Raw genomic sequence first — 21,960 nt, 5'->3', positions numbered from 1 at the left:
AAGTCCATCTGACCTATGCCCTTGTAATACTTAAATAATTAAATCCAGTTAAGTGTTAATGGCAATTATTTTGTCCTAGCAAATACAGACACAGACCCAAATTATAGGAGAGTTTAAGATCACTTAATCCTACCCTTTTAAAGATGGAAATTGGGTCTCAGAGGTTCAGTAATTTGCACAATGCTATCCAGATAATCTGTGCAGAGCTAGACTAGAACTCAGGTCTTATGATTCCCAGTGGTAGCCTTTCCATTATAACACATTTATTTTTGGTCTGCCTCCACTTAAACCTTTATTTTTTCATTTTATACTATGTGTAAAATAATTCCTAGGTAATCTAGACATTTTTTTAAAATTAAGATTAAGAAATGAAGATAGTCTTTGCATTAAGGTAGTTCACAATGCAAAAATACTTTCAAAGATTCATGGGGAATTAAGTTTTGATCAACTACTATAATCCAATTCAAGTCTCATATCTTCTGAAAAGTCATTCATGACCACTCTGGACTGAAATACTATCTCCCTATGGTAGTAGAAAGAGCACCAGATAGGCAGTGTGAAACTTGGATTTGTGTGTGTCTCAAACACTAAATAGATGTTTGAAAATGAGTTTCATTTCAGATTACTTGTTTGTAAAATGGGGGGCGGGGGGTATGCAGGGGTAAATAAATGATCTTTAAAGGCCCCTTTCAGATCCAAGCAACAGTTGTCTGCATCAGCCCATTCCAACTCTACACATGAAAGCCATCCACTTATGCAGCATAGGGTTACAGATCTATCACCCTTGGTTGTGACAACTGTCCAGGACTCTCACCTTACCCTTAATTCCTCCTCCTATTCCAGTGTCTCTATGGCTTTCTTTTTCAGGCCATCTCTTACCCCTTGATAATTAAACTTGGTTTCCCTGGTTTTGATCCTCTAAAGGACTTGGTTTGTACAGACCCTCTGGCTCTTATTATGCCTGGACATGTCAGGAAAATACTCCCAAATCATCTGCCTCTGGCCCCTAGGATCCAAGACTGAGGACCTGCCCATTTTCAGGAACACTCAGCAGAGACACCATGACCCTTTAGGCAATTTTCCAAGTAATGATTTGAGATTCTAATATTATTATATTAGTTGTTATTTAAATATTTTATAATTTAACTTTTTGTATGTTATACAGATCCACAATCCTGAAAAGTCTTGAGGTCAGATTATTTTGGAAGTTAGAATTTTTCAGATTTCAAAAGATAATATAACGTATATAGCATGTAAAATATACCACCACCACGGACACTGTCCTTTGGCCACCGGACATCATGCCTCCCAAGAAGGATGTTCCTGTGAAGAAACCAGCAGGGCCCTCTATCTCCAAGCCTGCTACCAAGCCAGCAGCAGGGGCACCTCCAGCCAAGACCAAGGCTGAGCCAGCAGCAGCTGTTCCTTCAGCCCCTGAGAAAACTTGGGAGCCCCCCATCAATCTCTCCAAAGTGGTGATCCAGTTTAACAAGGATCAGCTGGAGGAGTTCAAGGAGGTCTTTGAGCTCTTTGACCAAGTAGGGGATGGCAAGATCCTGTACAGCCAGTGTGGAGATGTGATGAGGGCCCTGGGCCAGAACCCCACCAATGCTGAGGTGCTCAAGGTTCTGGAGAACCCCAACTGTGATGAGCTGAAGTCCCAGCGTGCGGACTTTGAAACTTTCCTGCCCATGCTCAAGGCAGTGTCCAAGAACCGAGACCAAGGCACATATGAGGACTACCTGGAGGGGCTTCGGGTGTTTGACAAAGAAGGGAATGGCAAAGTCATGGGAGCAGAGCTCAGACATGTCCTCACCACCCTGGGAGAGAAGATGACTGAAGAGGAAGTAGAGACAGTCTGGCAGGACATAAAGACAGCAACGGCTGCATCAACTATGAAGCATTCCTGAAGCATAGCCTAAACTGTGAGCTCGGCCGTGGGGTGAACACTGGGCCTCCTACAGGCGGAAGCACGTTCCTACCACTAGGAGGCCACCTATTGTTTCAAAATAAAGAAACAGTCTCTCCAAAAATAAAAATAAAAATAAAATAATAAAATAAAACAAAACAAAATAATAAAATAAAATATACCACCACCATAATTTAAAGCATTAATATTTAAGTGAAACATGAATATTCTTCTTTTTTTTTTTTTTTTTTTTTTATCCTCACCCGAGGACATTTTTCCATTTTTTGTTCAGGTAGAGTGGGAGGGAGAGAGAGGAACAGAGAGAGAGAGAAACATCGATGTGAAAGGAACACATCGAGTGGCTGCCACCCGCACAACCGACCAGGGCCGGGGACAAACTGCAGCCGAGGTACGCGCCCTTAGCGGGAACCGAACCCGGGTCTCTCAGGACCGCAGGCCGACGCTCTAACTGCTGAGCCAAACCGGCCAGGGCATGAATATTCTTCTTAAGTGGAATAAATGAAAACTATAAACAGCTTCACATCAGTTCAAGTCAGGGTTTTTTCCCTGGTCAAATGAGTTAATCTTTGGTTAGTTTTTTTTTCTAATTTATTGGTTTCAGAGAGAGAGAGAGAGAGTGGAAGGAGGAGAAAGAGAAAGAGAAACATCTATTTGTTGTTCCACTTATTTATGGATTCATTGGTTGATTCTTACACATGCCCTGATTGGGGATCAAACCCACAACCTTAGCGTATCCAGATGACACTCTAACCAACAGAGTTATGCAACCAGGGCTAATATTTGGTTAGATTTTCCCACCAAAAACATTATTAAAAAAATAACAAAATAAGTTTTTTGGGATTTTTAGATTTCAGAGTTACACACAGAGAATGTGGCTCTAAAAAATTATGTGGACGTTAGTATGATTGTATATATCACAGGGGCAAAGACAATATTTTTAATTTTTCATAATTCTAGAAAAGCACTTTGCACAACACTCAACAAAAACATCTCATGTTTATTTGAAGAATTCTTCCTTGAGTGCATACCACATGCCAAAACTATACTCAGGAACTGTGTGTCATTAAAATATCTTACAATACATAGAATCTGCCCTCATGAATATTACATTCTCAAGAAGAACGAAGCAGCCTGGCCAGTGTGGCTCTGTGATTGGGCATTGGCCCATGCACCAAGAGGTTGCTGGTTCGACTCTCAGTCAGGGCACATGCCCAGGTTGCGGGCTGGATCCCCAGGAGGCAGCTAATTGATGTTCGATGTTTCTCTCTCTCTCTAAAAATCAATAAAAATATATTTTAAAAAAGAACAAAGTGTAAGAAAAATGTTAAAATGCACGTCAGTGACTAGGCACCAAAGTTAATGATACAGGCAATAAGGATATCAGAATTGGGAGTAACAAGTCTAAATGTGAAAATTGTAATTTAATTTAACAGGAGCTGTCAACATCTTACAACTGTCAAAGTTGGCATATTGATTTATAGTCTGGAGAGGAAGATGTGTGTAATTTGGTAAGAGAATTCTATTAGTCACAAAGGGTATATAGAAAATCACTATAACTTTTGCTTTAGAAAAATAGATTTTCAGGCAGAATTTCATTCACACTGATCCGAGAAATGGACATGCATAGAGATGACTCTATAGACTTAAAAATAAAGGAGTGTGAGATGGAGAATCAGCACCATATGACTACATAGAACTGTCTAAATGAGACAACCTAATTCTGTGCAAAGAGGAAATTATTTTTGAAAAAATATTGGTGATTTGTTTTTAATTTATTGACTTTAGGGAGGGAGGGAAGTGAGAGAGAGAGACTGAGAGAGAAAAAGAAACATTGATTTGTTGTTCCACTTATTTATGCATTCATTGGTTGATTCTTGAATGGGCCCTGACCAGGAATCAAACCTCCAACCCTGGCATATCAGGATGATGCTTTAATCAACTGAACTACTGGGCCAGGGTGACAAAATTAAGTTTTAATTCAACTTTTTTTTTTTGGCCATTTGGGCCTACTTTGGAAGGAATGGTAGATTCTGGTAAAAGTTAGTATCTTCTTGAGCCAAGTCAAGAATAAATCAGAGAGGAATAAGACGTTCACTCAGATCACACATTATTTGCAAATCACTAAGCAATTTAAAGAGACAAGTGAGCCCTGGCTGGTTTGGCTCATCAGTTAGAGCGTCAGCCCATGGACCATTAAGGGCACATATCTTGGTTGCAGTTTGTCCTCTGCGGGCCCTGTAGGTGGCAACCACTCAATGTGTCCCTCTCGCATCAATGTTTCACTCTCTCTCTTTTCCTCCCTCTCTCCCTCCCGCTCTATCTGAAGATAAATGCAAAAATGGCCTCGGGTGAGGATAAAAAATTAAAAAGAGAGTGATCTAATAATTGGTTGTAACATATTAAATTTATTTTATGATACAACTTATCTGGCATCTCTTAAACCAAAATGTTAAATATTCTTCAGAAGAGATAAATATGATTGTACCTATTTACAGATGAAAACCTTCAACCAGGTGATACTGAATGGCTACAGGTCAACTAGATACTGATGTACATTATAAGTTTTAAATACAAGAATGTTTTTGTTGTTGTTAATCTTTACCTGAGGATATTTTTCCATTGATTTTGAGAGAGGGGGTGGGGGGGAGCGAGAGAGAAAGATAAATATCAGTGTGAGAGACACACATTGATAGATTGCCTCCTGCACACACCTGGACCAAAGATCAAATCCAAGACTCTTTGGTCCACGGGCTGACACTCTAACCACTGAACCACACCAGCCAGGGGTAAATACAAAAAATCTTAACTCCAACTTCACTGAATTAACCACTAACTACCAATAACCAAACCTAGACAAAACAATTTGAAAATTCATTGACCTTTTCCCCTAATATATATAACTCCCTTAAGTAGTCAATATAATGAGATTGATTTGTTCATAAAAACACTTCCTAAGCCTTACTTGTCAATTCGTTCAATCTCTGGAACATAAAGAATAACTAGGAATAAGCAAGTAATCGAACAAGAGGTAAAGTCCTTTCTGTGCTTTCTGGTCAAATCCCCCACATGGTCTTAAAACAGTGATATTCCAGCATGAAATTTATAAACCAAATAATGATCACTTGTTTTAGATGATCCCCATAAGGAGGCTGAATTTATTATCTGATATCAAGTGAATTGTAAAGTATTTTTAGAAGATTTTTTTTTTTCTATCAATAAGGAAAAGGAAACATCTAGCTGCTTAAATGGGAAGAACAACCTGGCAAAGACTATTACTGGCAAAATGAAAGGAAGCCTATAAATGATATCAGATGACATCTTCTATGGGGTTATTTTAGTGGTGATATCATCTGACATCTTCTATAGGGTTATTTGGGGTGAGTGTGACATTTTCTTAATGAGAAGATTAGGAAGTTGCCCTAAAAGAGCCTTATATAATGTATAAGGCCAAGGAACATATGGATAAAGTGTTGCTGGAAAAGTGTAAATATGACTCTTGAAGTAGTAAATGAAGGTTAAACATTAACAGCTGGTGCAGGGGAAATGAAGAAAGGGAAAAAAGTAAGCTGTCTGTTTAAGACTGGTGTTTCACTAACCAGTAAGTCATCTTTATCTGTTTCCCATTTCAAGTCACCTGGCCAAAATATATTACATTTCAAAGTTTAAGGAAATAACTTTTAAAAGTTGCTTTCATTTAGTTAAATTAACCAAAAAAGACATTTTAGGATTGTAACTTTGAATTTTGACCTGCATGGATCTTTTTTTTTTTTTCCTTTTTAAGATACCAGCATTATTTTAGCTATAATATAAAAACACTACTGTTTTTAAGGACTCACAATTTATATTTTTATATATTAAATCTTGGGCCAGAAACACAATCTACCTCTCTGCACACACACCCCTCCTACTTCAAAACTATATCACAATTTTGTTTCCGAATTCTCTAGCTGAAAATCCATCCGTTAGTTCAGGAATACCAAGTCTTCTATGCAACTTGAAAGTCAAGATATTACCAACATCAAAATGGGAAGGGAACCCACTTTATGGGAGAACATATTTGCCAATGATACATCAGATAAGGGGTTAATATCCACAATACACAAAGTACTCATATAAGTCAACCAAAGGAAGACAAACAATCCAATTTTAAAAATGGGCAGAGGACCTGAACAGACACTTCGCCAAAGAGAACATACAAATGGCCAAGAGACAGATGAAAAAATGCTCAACGTCACTAATCATCAGAGAGATGCAAATTAAAATGACTATGAGGTATCACCTCACACCTACCAGAATGGCTGCCATCAACAAATCATCAAACAAGAGAGGGCAAGGATGTGGAGAAAAGGAGTACTCTAGTACACTGCTGGTGAGAATGCAGACTGGTGCAGCCACTATGGAAAACAGTATGGTGTTTCTTAGTGATCCCACTTCTAGGAATACATCCTAAGAATCCTGAAACACCAATCAGAAAGAATATATGCACCCCTATGTTCATAGCAGTACTATTTACAATAGCTAAGATCTGGAAACAGCCCAAGTGTCCATCAGTAGATGAGTGGATAAAAAGCCATAGTACATTTACACAATGGAATACTATGCAGCTATAAGAAAAAAGATCTCTTACCCTTTGAGACAACATGGAGGGACCTGGAGAGTATTATGCTAAGCAAAATAAGCCAGACAGAGAAAGGCAAGTACCACATGATCTCACTTATTTATGGAATATAATGAACAAAATAAACTGTCGATCAAAATAGATCCAGAAATATGGAAGTAGGAAACAGACTGACAAACCACCAAAGGAAGGGGGTGGGGGAGTGGGAAGAGATAAACCAAAGAACTTATATGCATATATGCATAACCAATGGACACAGACAACAGTGCAGTGAAGGGGGAAGGGTGGGGAGGGATGTCAATGGAGGAAAAAAGGAAGGACATCTGTAATACTTTCAACAGTAAAGATAAATTTTAAAAATCTTGTCATAAAACTGCTAATTTATTTCTAGAGTTTAAAAAAAGGACTATGGAAGCACCAAATGTTAATCAGTCCTCATTCTCTGAAAAATATATGCAGTGGTATTTTTATAGCATACACCTTTCTATTTATAGTCTCGAAAGAAGTAACGTGTAATTTGGTAAATTAATTCAATTAGTCATAAAAAGTTATACTGAAAATCCCTATAACTTTTACTCTAGATACATGATTAATGTTAAAAGTTGCAGTAGCCCTGGCCGAATAGCTTGGTTAGACTGTTGTCCTAATAGAGAATCAACCAATGAGTACATAAATACGTGGAACAACAAGTCTAGCCTGGTACAACTAGCATCTGTCTAGATGGTAAACTCTTCTGTTTCCCAAAAAGTACAGGTTTTAAGTTTAATATCCTCAGCTCCTGAAATAGTTGTTAGCTAGAATGGTATCACTTCCAAATAACATTACCATAAAACAAATGAAAGACTTTCTAGAAGTTTTATTTTGAAATTAGTTCCCCCATAGAAAAATCATTAAGAGAATAAAATCTCTTTATATTCCATCTCTTTTAACATGTTTAATTTATAATTACTGATGAATAATTTCCAAAATGGCATCAATCACTTTTGAAAACCAAAGCCCAAGAGTGCCAGCTTCTACCAGGAGGCCAAGCTCTTTGAGGCTGAGCTCTCTGAGGCTGAGAATACATAGATGGAGGCACTGCCATTTAATCCCTTCATTGCCTCACTGTCTATACAAAACTCAACAGTGTAAAATGACCATTCATGCGATAGATTTCGGGGATGTTCTTTGAATGGTGTTCGGAGTTTTCAGATTATTCACTGGCATGATTTGGTCCTACACTTAAGTATTGCAATAAATTTAATAATATTGCATAATTGCTTCAGTTCCAGCGGGTTCACCAATGATTCATAGAACACCATATATTTGCAAGTAATAGGATTTTTATAGTTTGATAAACGACATAAATAATATTTTTACAGCTATATTAGAATTATTATTACTTTTTGTTCCTGTTACTACATGATCTTCCAGAATGTAATAAGCAGAAATAGTCTTGTTTAAACCTTTATTTCAATAAAATAATTTGAACCAAATCCTATAAATACGTCTTATAAAAGAGTCAGATCCTTAGGATCTTTAACAAGTGGCAATGATAGGCGAGCTCTTTATAGATAGTCAAGAATTAGAATTTCTGCTTTACATGTTCCTTTTTTTTTTATCCTCACCCAAGGACATTTTTCCATTTTTTGTTCAGATGCAGTGTGAAGGAGAGAGAGGAAAAGATAGAGCGAGAGAGAAAAACATCGATGTGAAAGGGACACATCGAGTGGCTGCCTCTCTCACGACCCAACTAGGGCCAGGGACAAACCGCAACAGAGGTATATGCCCTTAGTGGGAATCAAACCAGGGTCCCTCTGGACTGCAGGCCGATGCTCTAACTGCTAAGCCAAACCAGCCAGGGATACATGTCCCTATTAAAATGGTCAGCAAGAGCCCTGGCCGGTTTGGCTCAGCGGTTGGAGCGTCGGCCTGCGGTACAGAGACACCCGGATTCGGTTCCCGCTAGGGGCATGTACCTCGGTTGCAGTTTGTCCCCGGCCCTGGTTGGTCGTGCGGGTGGCAACCACTCGATGTGTCCCTTCACATCGATGTTTCTCTCTCTCTCTCTTCCTCTCTCTCCCTCCCGCTCTATCTGAACAAAAAATGGAAAAATGTCCTCGGGTGAGGATTAAATAAATAAATAAATAAATAAATAAATAAATAAATAATAAAATAAAATGGTCAGCAAGTGGTACATATACACAATGGAGTACTATGCAGCTGTAAGAAAGAAAGATCTCTTATCCTTTGAGATGACCTGGAGGGACCTGGAGAGTAGGACAAATACCACATGATCTCACTTATTTGTGGAATATAATGAACATAACAGTCTGAGGAACAGGGTAGTCCCAGAGATGTGGAAGTGGGGTACAGACTGACAATCCCCAGAAGAGGGTGTGAGGGGGGAGTGATAAACCACAGAACTTATATGCATGTATGCATGAACAGTGGACATGGACAACAAAGCTGGGGACAGTGCGGGGAGGGAGAGGGAGGGGAGTATCAGTGGGGGGAAAAGGAGAAACATCTATAACAAAAATAAATAAATTAAATTTAAAAATATCTGTCAAAAAAAATTATAAAATAAAATGATCCAAATATGAAATTTTAGGACTTTCTACTTTCCAACCCCTTTCGCTGACATTCCATACTTCTAACTACAACACCCACGCAAATCCATTTTAAAGAGGAGGTGCCGGAGGTGAAGGAGATGGTCTGAATCAAGTCCCAGCATCCAAAAAACACCACCCCTAAAATCTTATTCTTTCTTAAGTCGTCCACACAGCGCCTCCTGCTGGTCCTGATGGCCACGGCTCAGGCGGATGTGGAGAGCGCAGAGAAGCGCGGCCTGCGGGAGCTGCAACACCCACCCCGACGCTGCCCTCCTTCCGCGGGGCAGCAGGGCGCGCTCCGGGCGGCTCTGCGCCGAAGGCGGGAAAGTCTGAGCGGCGCCGGCCACCCAATTCCGGGAGCCAGCGCCAGCGCCAGACGACGGGCCACGCGGCCCGCTCCCACCTGGACGAGAGCAGGAGCCCTCTACCGCCGTCTGCGCCGCAGGTTCGCCGACAGACCTCCGCTCGGTCCCGGGCGAGGATGCAGGACCCAGCGGCCTGGGCGTGGCCTTAACTGCGCCCACCGACGTCAGGCCGGGCGCTCAGTCCCGCTCCGCGGTCTCGCCGCCGGTGCTGGCCGTTCGCAGTGGCCCGGCTCCCACCAGCTTGGCGACCGGGCCAGGGCCGCGCCGCGCCTTTCCTCCTGCGCGCTCAGCGAGGGCTGAGCTGAGGGGCGCTGCCCCAGCCCCCCGCCCCGCGCGGCCACCTGCTTCCCGCGAGGGCCTCGAGCCCGAGCTGCCAGACCAGTCGCTATTCCTGTTCGAGTCTCGTCTCCTCTATTCCCCACAGCCTCCGCCCGAGCACGGCGGTCGTGCTCCATTTGGAATCCCCAAAGCGCTTATCGGGTGAACAACAGACGGAGCTCAAAGACGCGTTAACGGAGGAGAAAGCAGCCCCTGGGTGCCGCACGTCCGCAGGGTGCCAGCGTTTCCGCCGGTCTGCAGCCTGGCCGGGGCTTCCGTTGCCGCCGGCCGCGCCGGGGCGAAGCCACTTGGCTCCGGACGCCCGCACCTGCACAGAGGCCGTCGAGGAGGGCCGCCGGCTCGCTCGCTCCAGCGGGACACCGTCGGTCCCAGACTCGGCAGCGGCTGGCGGGCGCGAGGTGCGCGTGCGGCCCTTCTCCGAGGCCTTGGTGCCAGCGTGGTCATGATGCCAGGGGGCGCTTGGTGAGCGAGGCTGGGAGGCTTACCCGGAGCACATTTGGGGGCTTGAGAGACTTTTCTAATGGAAGACGGCGATGAGGAGAGGTCTCCTCGACCCAAACTAGGCCTCTCCTGGCCCCTCTCATCCCCGCCCACCTCCCTTCACCCCGCCTAGGATCTCCTCTTAACGTCCTTCCCCACCACCCCGCCCGGTTCCCCCCACCTCTGCCTCCCTCTGCCGTCTGTTCCCAAACCCCCATTCCCTCTTCCTCTCTATCCTCCACCCTCTCTCCCCCGCTGTCCTCTCTCCTCCCTCCCCCCTCTGGCCTGTGCCTTCCCCCCACACTCTGTATGTACTTGAATCTATTTGAACACTCACCACCTTATAACCTCATTGTTTCTTAGTTTATATGGAAATACACTGTCCCTGGACACGAGGCTAATTTAATCTTTTTTATCTACAGTACTTAATACAGTTTCTGGTACACAAGGGCAGTGCATGAATATCGAAGGGGGGAAAAAAAAACTCTTGAAAGGAAAGGAAATGGATCTCTACACAGAGGAGTTTTACACCGTTGGTCAAGTCCAAGGGCCTCGTTCGCCATCGGTGAAACGGGAGAGTTCTGCGTTGGTTATATGACAAGACCATCTGCTCTTTTGCTCTGACCCGGGTGCTGCCCAGGCTCTAGAGATTCAAAGACAGGGCTGGAGCTGCCTGTTCTAAAGGGTTCAGGGGATCGTGAGAGGCTGGGGGCAAGGGGCCAGGCTTGCAAATGCCCCACACCGGAGCAGGACACGCTCCCAGGAGGACCAGTGTCCAGAGCCCCACCGGAGCCTCGTGGCTCCAACGCCGTGGTCCCTAAGCTGAAAGCTGGCGCTGGCTCTTGCTTCCACCCAGTTCCTGGGAGGTGTTGCAAAGGGGACCTGGGAAGGGAACACCTCCAGGTTACCCAAACCGTTCTGCTGCCCCCACAGACGACGTGTCAATTTGTTCTTTGGAGCAAGGCCGGAGAGCAGAGGCTCCTGGTGAAGGCGAGCCTTGGAAACCTTTATCACTCTCCCAGGGACAAAATATGAGCCCTGCACGTTGACTACGTGGCTTCTCTCTGCTCTGTTAGTGTGTTAACCTTATATGCTCTATAGAAGTTATATAAATATAGTATATATAATGAATATATTTTTACTGATTACCCGAACTTGCATAAACATAATTATATTCGCTGTGGGCACAAGTAGAGTCTTCAAGAAAAAAAGAGATTGCCAAAATGGCAATTTGGGGATCTTGGGGACACAATTTAACTCTTGCTCTCAACTGGTTAAGTGGCTGTGAGCAAGTCAGGAAGTCCCACAACCCGTTCCTTGTTCCTTCATCATTCACTAAATAAAGTTGTTGGGTAAGCTGTATAAATCCTATGGTTTTCCCTTTCCAACTCAGAGACTCTCCCCCTCAGAGGCTTTAAAACTTCCACTAGCTTTTGAATTAGTTGCTTTTGCTTTTCTTCTTTTTGACCCTTTTAATCTCTGTTACATTCAGAGGAGAGGTGAGAAACTTTAAAATTTAATGTAAAGAGAAAGCAGTTCAGAGAAGTCTGAAAAAATGGAGAAAGTGGAAAGGTCAATTAATGTACTTTTTTTTTTTTTAAGTATCCAATTTCCCCAGTGAAAGTAAAACCAAACAGCGCCCTTTAGAGCCCAACCTCTGGTTTGGGTTTACAAGGAGCAATGAAGTTCAAGTTTGTACAGGTCAGGGTAGGTCCCTGATTGGCTTGCTAGGTCCCAGTCACTCTATCTCATCACTCTAGGTTGCCAAATGGAATACTCTGGGTCTTAATTACTTGTTCTATCAGGTGTGTCTAAAAGCTGTCATGTCTTATTGTTCCTAGGGTGAGTGGCAAAACCTGACCATAAGTAAAATGGGGAAGAAAGGACAGGGTGGGGAAGGAAAAAAAAAAAGGTTTAAAGGATCTCCAGCAACCTGCCACCTTAACTCAAAGCCCTGCCTTTCCTTGAGCTTCTTAGGTTTACACACAATATAGCCAAGAGTTAAAAACTCTCTTCCTGAGTTCATTTCATGAACCAACAGTGTGCATCTGTTATGAGCTAGGCACTAGGATTTAGGTACTAAGGATGCTATATTGAAAAAACTTTGGGGTCCAGTTTACAGACTAATGAGAGAGATAAGTAATATGAAAAGTGTTGTTACATAGCAATATTTCGGTGTCATGGGAGCATTAAGAAGAAAGAGTCAAGATCAAGAAAAAGGAAAAACTCTCCAGAGGAGTGCTCCTTCTGCTGAGCTTTAAGAAAAAGTTGAAAGGGGGCAATTGGATGAGGGGGTGGGGGGCATGAGTGGGCATCCAAAGAACATGCCTGAAAGCCCAAAACTAGAGATAGCTTCCTTTAGAAAAGTTCAAGTAACCCTTTAAAGCAGAAACTAATGGTACAAATGAAAAATAAAGAAATACAGCTAAAGAAGCAACAAGAGACTATATCTTGAAGGGCCTTGTGTACTGAATTTGAACTTTATCCTGAAAACTATGGGAAGCTCTTGAAACATTTTAAGTGGGAAATACATGATACAATTTGCTTTTTAGAAAGATCATTTTACAGTAATGTTGAGGACACATCAGAGGGTTAGATAGATAGTAGGAAAACCAGTTAGGAGACTATTACAGTAATGACTGATAAAAGAGACGAGAGTCTGAATTTATGTAACGATAGTGGCTGTAGTAATAATATTGAGGGATGATAGGGCGAGAGGGAGGGACTGATACAAGAGATAATAAGAAAGGAGACTTGAGAGAATGTGACCATGACAGGTGAGTGAGAATGAAGAGCAGAGGAAGATTCCCCGGCTTCTAGCTTAAGTATCTGGACATTTGATGATGCCACTTACCTAGAGAGAAGCCAGGATTGGAACATAAAGTTGATGTGTTCAGTATGGGACACGTTGAGTTTACTGTGTCTGTGAGACATCCAGGTGGAGACATCAGATGAATAGATATCTGGGTCTGAAGTTCAGCAGTGATCTGGGCTGAAGGAAAAGATTTAGAAATCACCAGTATAAAAATGGTAGTTGAAGCCCTCTGTTTGGTGAATCACTCAAGGAGAGGGTTTAGTTAAAGAAAAAAAAGTTTAGGGAACATAGAGGAAGAGAATAGTTTTGAAGGATGTTAAGAAGGAATAGCCCTGGCCAGTTTGGCTCAGCGGTTGAGCATCGGCCTACGGACCAGAGAGTCCTGGGCTCGGTTCCTGCTAGGCGCATGTACCACAAAAAAAAAAAAAAGAAGGAATGGCCAGAAGGGAAACAAGTCTAAGCACCATTTGTGGATACCTGTAATCTTCTAGTCAGTGGTCTGGGTCTCTATATACATTATTTCATTGAATCCTAGAGCAACCATAGAAGACGTGTTTTCAAATAGAAAAACTTAAATTCTGATAAGTAACGTAACTAGAGTATGTTCAGCTCTGGAGTCAGGTTAAACCTAGATTGAAATCCCACCTCTCCTTGAGTCTCAATTTCCTCATCCACAAAATATGACTAATCTGAGAATTGGTATAAAGATTAGATGAGGTAGTATATATAAAATGCCTGACACAGCACTCAATACCTGATATTTATTACCCTTATTAATAACCATACCCACATACCACTATGTTAACTTGAGTGGTTACTGTCTGTTCTTTAGCTCTTGGGCCCAAACATGGACTCCATATTCTCTCTCCTGAGGTCCTTAGTGTACAGTTGAGACTGTGCCAGGCTAAAGTATGATAAGTCTTTACTATACACTTTGGTATAGCCACATAGAAATGAACCCAAAAAGCAACATAAAGCTAGGTAATCTGAAAGTGTATTACTTTATTTTAATATCCCCTACAGGGGTACCACCTTCCTGCCTAGAACCTGGAGACGCCATCTTTCTAATAACATGAGGGAGCATCCTCAGTCTATATACTTTAAGTCCAGCAAAGGTGTGGTCCCACAGGGATTTAGGAGTCCTCGCTCAAATTTAAGATTCAGCTTCCAAGATCCTGTTAATCCCTCTCAGGAACTGCCCTTTTCCAGATTATCGATACAGGGGATACCCACTTTCTTCAGAGATAGTAATGTCTACCTGTAGAAGTGTGGTTTACACTATGGCTTCAACAGTAGAGTCTTATTAGAAGACAACAAAATAAGCCCAACATTCATATAGGGGTTATACACTTTTCATTATTCCTAGAGAAAGGTGACTTCTTGTATGAACTCTTAATTTTTAATGACCCCTAGGTCTTCTTCTACTCAAAAGTCACATTTAAAAGTGAGCTTGGATAAAGCCAGAAACTGACTGTAGTCCAAGTACAATAAGACATAGAAAAAGGGACCTACCAGACTGAAAATAAGAGAAAGATTTTTGTCAGTATAATTGAGAAAAAAACCCATAAATTCATGTTTCCAAAATTAAAAGATGTACTTGATATAGAAATGAATAAATTATTGGTTAGTGTTCACTCATGTGTTTTTAATCCTGTAATATGGTTAGGTTATTTCAAAGTATAGAGACTTTTGATCATGGCTTTAGTACAATTCATAATGGCAGTTCTTTCATTTGTTTCTTCACACTTGTTTCAAGGAATGTAGAGACATATTCTGCCCTAGGGCTCCAGACTGTTTACCTCTAAGGTGAGGATCCTATGCAGAATTTTTGAGGGCTAGGCACACAGCTTCAGAAAGCAATAGACTCCAAGTCTGTGGCCCAGTTTGCCTATTCTAAAAGCCATCCTCATTAATCATTTTATGATAACAGTTAACTGTGAAACATAGAAAAGCTGAAGTGTATTTCACTGACCCACAACACCCGTTTTTCATGGGAAATTATCCACTTTTGGTTAAGAATTTTAATGGAATCTGTCAGAAAGAAAATAGATCTTCCCACCCCCCAAAAAGAGGAGAGTTATGGTAAGGGCAGTATGGGAAATGTTGGGTGGTACTTTGTTAATCAGGCCTCTTTACTACCGTACTTCTCGGACACATTAATTGTTAACATGTATTGTGAAGTTTCAGATTATTTGACTATAAAATCCTTTTTGTCTCAGAGTTTAAAAAGACTTTTGTCATGGATTATGCTTTTTGCCATTCCTATCTGATCAGTACTGGGCTAGCATACTTCTACTGGAAAAAGACATTTCAGTGCCGTCTCATCACTGAAATCACATGTACTTCCTCCAATGAGTCTTCCTCCCTCACCGACAAGAGACTTCTATATGTCTTCATAGAAGCCAACACATACCCTGGATAATGTTTTTTCTTAAAGTTTTATTCATTTTTTAAAAAATTTGTCTCTCATGCTAGATTAATACAGGGCCTAACACATGCTAATATGCAAATATTTTTTGAATGGCTATCAAATGAATGAGAAGTATTAGAAAAAATATAAATTAAATCACAGGAATTTCTTGGTTGCAGATATGCTTTAAGGTTCCTCATAGGACCTCAGGTTACAGACAGATAAAAAGGACACCCCCCCATTGACACACCCACCAGGCAGACACCTATTCCATATTCTTTTGTCCAGGCAACCTTAATCATTACCAAGAGCTCCTGTGAGTGGAACCATAGCTGTATAATTCCATTGGATTGTTTCCATAAGGTTTTAGCTCAAGAGAGAAAACATGACTAGGGAAAAGGAATCCTTAATTACATCTTTAAAAATATGATCAAAAGCAACATTTAAGAAAAGTGTTTCCAGGGAAGAGCTGAGGATGACACCCGGTATATAATAATTCATTTTTCCAAACCCCAGAGCATGTGATCAAAGCTGATATACATTATCTCAGGCTTGGTACCAGGGTGACTAATTTTTTTTTTAACTTTTTTTTGAAGTTATTATTTGGATGAATAAGTAGATGAGGAAAAGCCAAACCTAGGCCAGCCAGGTGTAGACTGTAAGAGTCCTGCTGCCTGATCTATAATAATCCCCTTCTTTTTTTAAATGAAGAAGCTGTGGCCTTTGGCAGCTTGAGACACTATCATGCAATTCAGACCCTTTTAAATCAAGATAGGAATATAGCATGTTAGAACTTGCAAGAGGAGGACAATGGAACCTCCTCGTTAAATGTGGAGGAGGTTGTAAACAGATTAGTTATTAGGCAAATTGGTGTGATAAGTACTCTTGACAACCTGTGTGCTCAGTGCTGGGATGGTTCAATTAATCTGGACTAAGGATTTAAAAGATTCATACCTAGTAAGGCTTTAGCTCTAACCAGTTAATCCATCTTCCTACCATACCACCAGAACAGGAAATAAAACTATGAAGTTTCTAATTCCTTCTCCCTCCTCCCGTAAGTTGTACTAACATGGATTCATTGGTAATTGTTGGCAGATCTTCCAGGAAGACTGAAAATTAGCCAAATTTGCTGGCCTATTTGAATGAAAGATGAAAACTTGCTAGTCTAGAACCTAAACAGAGAATAAGCAATGTATTTTTCTGAAAACTTGATGGTGTATGACAACATTCCCTAACAATTCTAAACATTTTACAAAGTTCAACGCAAACATCTTACCTCTTTATATAAGAAGAATTCTTCCCCTCTCCCAAGTTTATATCTTAAGAGGGTAGAGGGCAGGACTGGGACCAATCACTGGAAGGTGCAACAAGGTGGTGTTTTGATTCAACATAAGACTTTTTTAACATTCAGAATTTTCTAACAATGGAACCTGAGGCTTTACAAAATAGTGAGTGCTCCTCCTGTTAGTGATACTATATAAGTGATGGACACAGACATTTTTAAAGTTCTTTCCAATCCAAAGACATTGCTTTTCTTGAAATATAATGAAGATTATAACTTTGAAAATATGCTAGCTGTCCTGCCTAGCAAACTAGTATCCCATCAGCTCTGGTTTTCACCTTCTTTGATAAATAATATTTCCTTCTTCATTGGTTCTGAGAAACTGAGAGGGAAGTGTGGTTGAAAAAAATAAAACACCTTCTGAGCAACCACAACATCGTGAACTACACAGTCACTGTTGCATATTGTACAAAATAAAAAAGCTGCTCTATGACCCTGGCAGGCTTGGCTCAGAGGTTGGGGCATCGGCCTGCGGTCCAGAGAGACCGGGGTTCGGTTCCTGCTAAGGGTGTGTACCTCGGTTGCACCCTGGCCCTGGTTGGGTCGTGCGGGTGGCAGCCACTCGATGTGTCCCTCTCACGTCGATGTCTCTCTCTCTCTCTCTCTCTCTCTCTCTCTCTCTCTCTCACTCTCCACCCTCCCTCCCCCCACCACACACTCTATCTGAACAAATAAATGGAAAAAATGTCCTCGGGTGAGTATATATAAAAAAAAAAAAGCTCTATGTTTCCAAAAGGAAGAACCATGTTGGAATAAATACTCTTTGGTCACCAAAACTGTGAGGTCCCCATAATGCAAAGAAAGTTGAGTGGAAATCATCATATTACTCTACAAAATCATTTTTCAAATGCTATTTAATAATAGTCTTCTAAGAAAGGCCTAAAAAAATAATTTTTAATCTAATGGGGTTCAAATCTGTTACTTGTGTAATAGCATATATTATCTCTAACATCCAAGAATAAAATTTTAAAAATATCTTTAAATTGGCTCCTGATTATTTTAGGCAAAAGTTAAATTCTTCTAGTCTTTAAATCCTGTACTAATGGATCTGACTTGACTCGATCAACTGTACTTTAACTTTTTTATTTTATATTATTTTATTATTTTTTTAATCCTCAACTGAGGATATTTTTCCACTGATTTTCAGATAGAGAGGGAGGAAGGGATGGAGGGAAAGAGAAAGAGAGAGAGAGGGAGAGAGAGAGAAACATTAACGTGAGAGAGACACATCAACTGGTTGCCTCCCACAAGACCCCAACCAGGGCCAAGGATCAAATTGCAACTGTGGTACGTGCCCTTGATTGCAATCGAACCTGAGACTCTTTGGTCTTCTGGCCAGTTCTCTAACTGCTGAGCCAAACTGACCAGAGCTAACTTTTTTATTTTTTAACATTTATTGGACACCTATCATATGCCTGCCATTGTGCTAGAATAGATGCTTTTACATAATTTGTATTTGGTTAAATAGTTTACACAATGAGTTAGTAGAGGAGCTTAAATTATTAGTTTATAGAAAGGTTTCAGAGAATTTGTAAAGCTAAATAGTGCATATAGTAATAATTACAATAATGGTAAATATGTAGGGTCCATATTGCAATTTATATCTTCCGAAATGCTTTCATGTAAATTCTTTTACTTTATTCTTTTCCCCTCTGCTTCACTGTTTTCTGATTTTATAACAATAGCTTTATTGAGATATAATTCATATACTATAACCGTTACTGATTTTTAACCTTATTTAAATAGTAAGATAGAAACTTAATGCTAAGAAAAAAAAACCAGGAAGAAGCCTTAACTTTAAAACAAACAAGCAACTCTTAAGGAGTCCATGTTTCACTAATATTTAAATTTAACTATGTTTTTGAGAGAGATCAAAAAGAAGAACATATTTTGAGGCAAAATTAGAGAGAAAGACAAGAGGAGAGAATGAAGGCACCTGAAAAATAATATAAGAAAAGAAAGATTGCCCGGCTGATGTGGCTCAGTGGTTGAGCATCGACCCATGCACCAAGAGGTCACCAGTTGGATTCCCAATAAGGGCACATGCCCAGGTTATGGGCCCGATCCCCAGTGGGGGGCATGCAGGAGGCAGCCAGTCGATGTTCTCTCTCATCCATGTTTCTATCTCTCCCTTCCTCTCTCTCTAAAAATCAATAAAGAATAAAAGTTAAAAAAAAAAAAAAGAAAAGAAAGGTTAATGAAATACAGTATTCTATATCAAGGAGGTTCAAGGGGACAAGAGAGTGTAAATCCTGGAAATTAAATTTGGTTTGGTCAATATCAAGAGGGCTGATGAGGACTTTTGAGAGAGGATGGGAATGATTAAGAGGCTAGCCAAGTTAATTTGGAAATAAACCAGGTTCAAAATGTATAATAAACTAAAGAACTGTCTGAGAGGGTAGGTAATTCAAGAAGGTGGCCAAAGAAGGCTTGTTGCACAAGGAGCAAAGATAAATAAAAATAGACTGATGTCTGAAGTTTAACTCAAGGGAAAAAAATAACTTGCATATATTTTTGTGATATAAAACAAAAAGTGGCAGATAGCCTATTAATCAAAGATTCATGCTGTGTTTCTGCATTCTACATTTTGATTCCAGTCCAAAGTGGATGATGCACCAGGAAAACAACACTGAAGAAATATTATTTCAATGTATACTAAACAATCTTGTTTTGGGGGGGTTAATCCTCACCCGAGAATATATTTCCATTGATTTTTAGAACTAGTGGAAGGGAGGGAAGGTGAGAGAGAGAAACATCAATGTGAGAGAGACACACCGATTGGTTGCCTCCCACATGCTCCCCGACCAGGGCCAGGGATCAAACCTGCAACCCAGGTACTTGACCAGGAATTGAGTCCTCGACCCTTCAGTACACAGGCTGACACACTAACCCCTGAGCCAAACTGGCAAGGGCCTAAATAATCAAATTTTAAAAGCCAAACCTAATAACAGGATCCAGTTCAAACAACACGTTTTAGAAATCACATGCAGAAAAGAAATAATGTATTGTGTTTGAACTGAAAATATGATCTCTTAAATTTTACCAACTGTTCCAAATATAAATGTAGGTAGAATTAGTGTAATAATGATCTAATCATTGGGTATTCATTTTAAATGTTACAAAACTTAAAAATACCCACTGGATTTTTCACTTCAGAATTTATTTCCCTTAGTGTTCTTTAAAAAATGAAATTGCTCTTTTCACTCAGAGTGAATTTAACTCACAATATGAATTAATTCATGCCACTTTACCACAGATAGAGCATAATTAATTAATTTTTTATTTTATTTTAAAATAAAAATATAAGCCCGACCGGTGTGACTCAGTGGTTGAGCATCAACCCATACACCACGGTCAACAGTTCAATTCCCAATCAGGGCACATGCCCAGGTTCTGGGCCAAATCCCCAGCAGGGGGCATGCAGGAGGCAGCCAATTGATGTTCTCTCTCATCGATGTTTCTATTTCTCACTCTTTCTCCCGTCCTCTCTCTCTCTCTAAAATCAAAAAAGAAAAAAATATAAAAAATAAAAATTTTATTGCATTTTTATTTTTTATTTTATATTATTATTTTTAAAATAATAGTACTTTTATTGTTATTACTACTAAATGCAATGGAAATTTTTCAAGCTGCCTTCTTCTCCAATTTGTGCTGCAAATACAACATATTTTCACTTTTTTAAAAATATGTTTTTATTGATTGTTTTAAAGAGGAAGGGAGAGAGAGTTAGAAACATTGATGTGAGAGAGAAACATGATAGGCTGCCTCCTGCACATCTCCTACTGGGGATCGAGTCCAAAACCTGGGCATATGCCCTGACTGGGAATTGAACTAGGACCTCACAGTCCATGGGGCCATGTTCAATTCACTGAGTCACACTGGCTGTACACAATATATTTTCACTTTTCAACCAAATTACTCTTTTTATGTCATTTATTTCAAATGATCAGTCATGCTACTTTTGTCATACCTGGTTGAATCAGTGTGTATATGTAGGTGAATTTAACCATAATTGAGATTTCACAAATCACCAAAAGTCTGCTCATTAATTTATATTTAAAAATTAGCCCAGCCAGTGTGGCTCAGTGGATTGAGCGTCCTCCCATGGACTGAGAGGTCCTGGTTAGATTCTTAGTCAGGACACGTGCTGGGGTTTCAGGCTGGATCCCCAACGAGGCCGGGGGGGGGGGGATGGCATATAGGAGGCAGCCAATTGATGGTTCTCTCTCACATCAATGTTTCTATCTCTCTCTCCCTTCATCTCTCTCTAAAAAATATCAATAAAAATATTTTTTGCCTTGGCCAGTTTGGCTCAGTGGTTAGAGTGTAAGCCCATGGACCAAAGAGTCTCAGGTTTGATTCCAACCATGGGCATGTACCTCGGTTGCCGCTCGTCCCAGCCCTGGTCAGGGTCATGCGGAAGGAAACAGATTGATATGACTTTCTAACATCAATGTTTCTTTCTTTCTCTCTCTCTCTCTCCCTCCTTTCCTCCCTCTTACTCTACCTGAAGATAAATGGATATATATATACATATATATTTAAATTAGCTTACCTTATTAGCATTTTAAACATTATGTACATTATGTACTCTTAGTAAAAGGAGAAATTACAAACTGTTCATTCAGATACTTTGAAGTTTTTAAGATATCTAAATATGTAATAAAATAAACCAACATTTAACCTTTTTTGAATTACAGATGTTTCTGAAAATTTGATGAAAGCTATAGCTTCCTCTTCCCAGAAAAAAAATACACATGTGTATATGCACATGAAATTTTGTTTACAATTTCACAGGGTTTATGGACTTTCTGAGGTCTGCCTGTGGACCCACTAGGAGTCCATGAACTCTAGGTTAAGAACCCCTGCAATAAAACCACATTTTGCTTTGGTAAGATGGAAAACCTACCATTAGAATGTATGACTGTTTAAGCTTTCATTCTTTAGGGGCATGTATCTAAAAGGAATGATTTTTTTAAAAAATCTCCCCTAAAAAACATTGGCTCAGTTATTCCTCCTGTTTAGCCTTAAAATGAGGACCAATTTCCTTTGGGTCAAACCCCAAAC

At 40.4% G+C, this 21,960-nt stretch overlaps 1 protein-coding gene across 1 annotated transcript; it reads left to right on the top strand.

The window, feature by feature from the left end:
• The first annotated feature begins 1,286 nt into the window (after positions 1-1,286).
• Positions 1,287-1,910, top strand: LOC118631727 (myosin light chain 6B-like). The gene has a single exon (XM_036264273.1). The coding sequence runs from the start codon at positions 1,302-1,304 to the stop codon at positions 1,908-1,910; it is 609 nt and encodes a 202-aa protein (XP_036120166.1). The 5' UTR covers positions 1,287-1,301.
• Positions 1,911-21,960: the final 20,050 nt, after the last annotated feature.

Source organism: Molossus molossus, unplaced genomic scaffold (assembly GCF_014108415.1).
Source record: "Molossus molossus isolate mMolMol1 unplaced genomic scaffold, mMolMol1.p scaffold_m16_p_16, whole genome shotgun sequence".
NCBI lineage: Eukaryota > Metazoa > Chordata > Mammalia > Chiroptera > Molossidae > Molossus > Molossus molossus.
This window is presented reverse-complemented; position numbering and strand designations above follow the sequence as displayed.

Bases quoted from the DNA above. Each gene is read 5' to 3' on its own strand.
- LOC118631727 (XM_036264273.1), top strand. From the start codon at position 1,302: ATGCCTCCCAAGAAGGATGTTCCTGTGAAGAAACCAGCAGGGCCCTCT.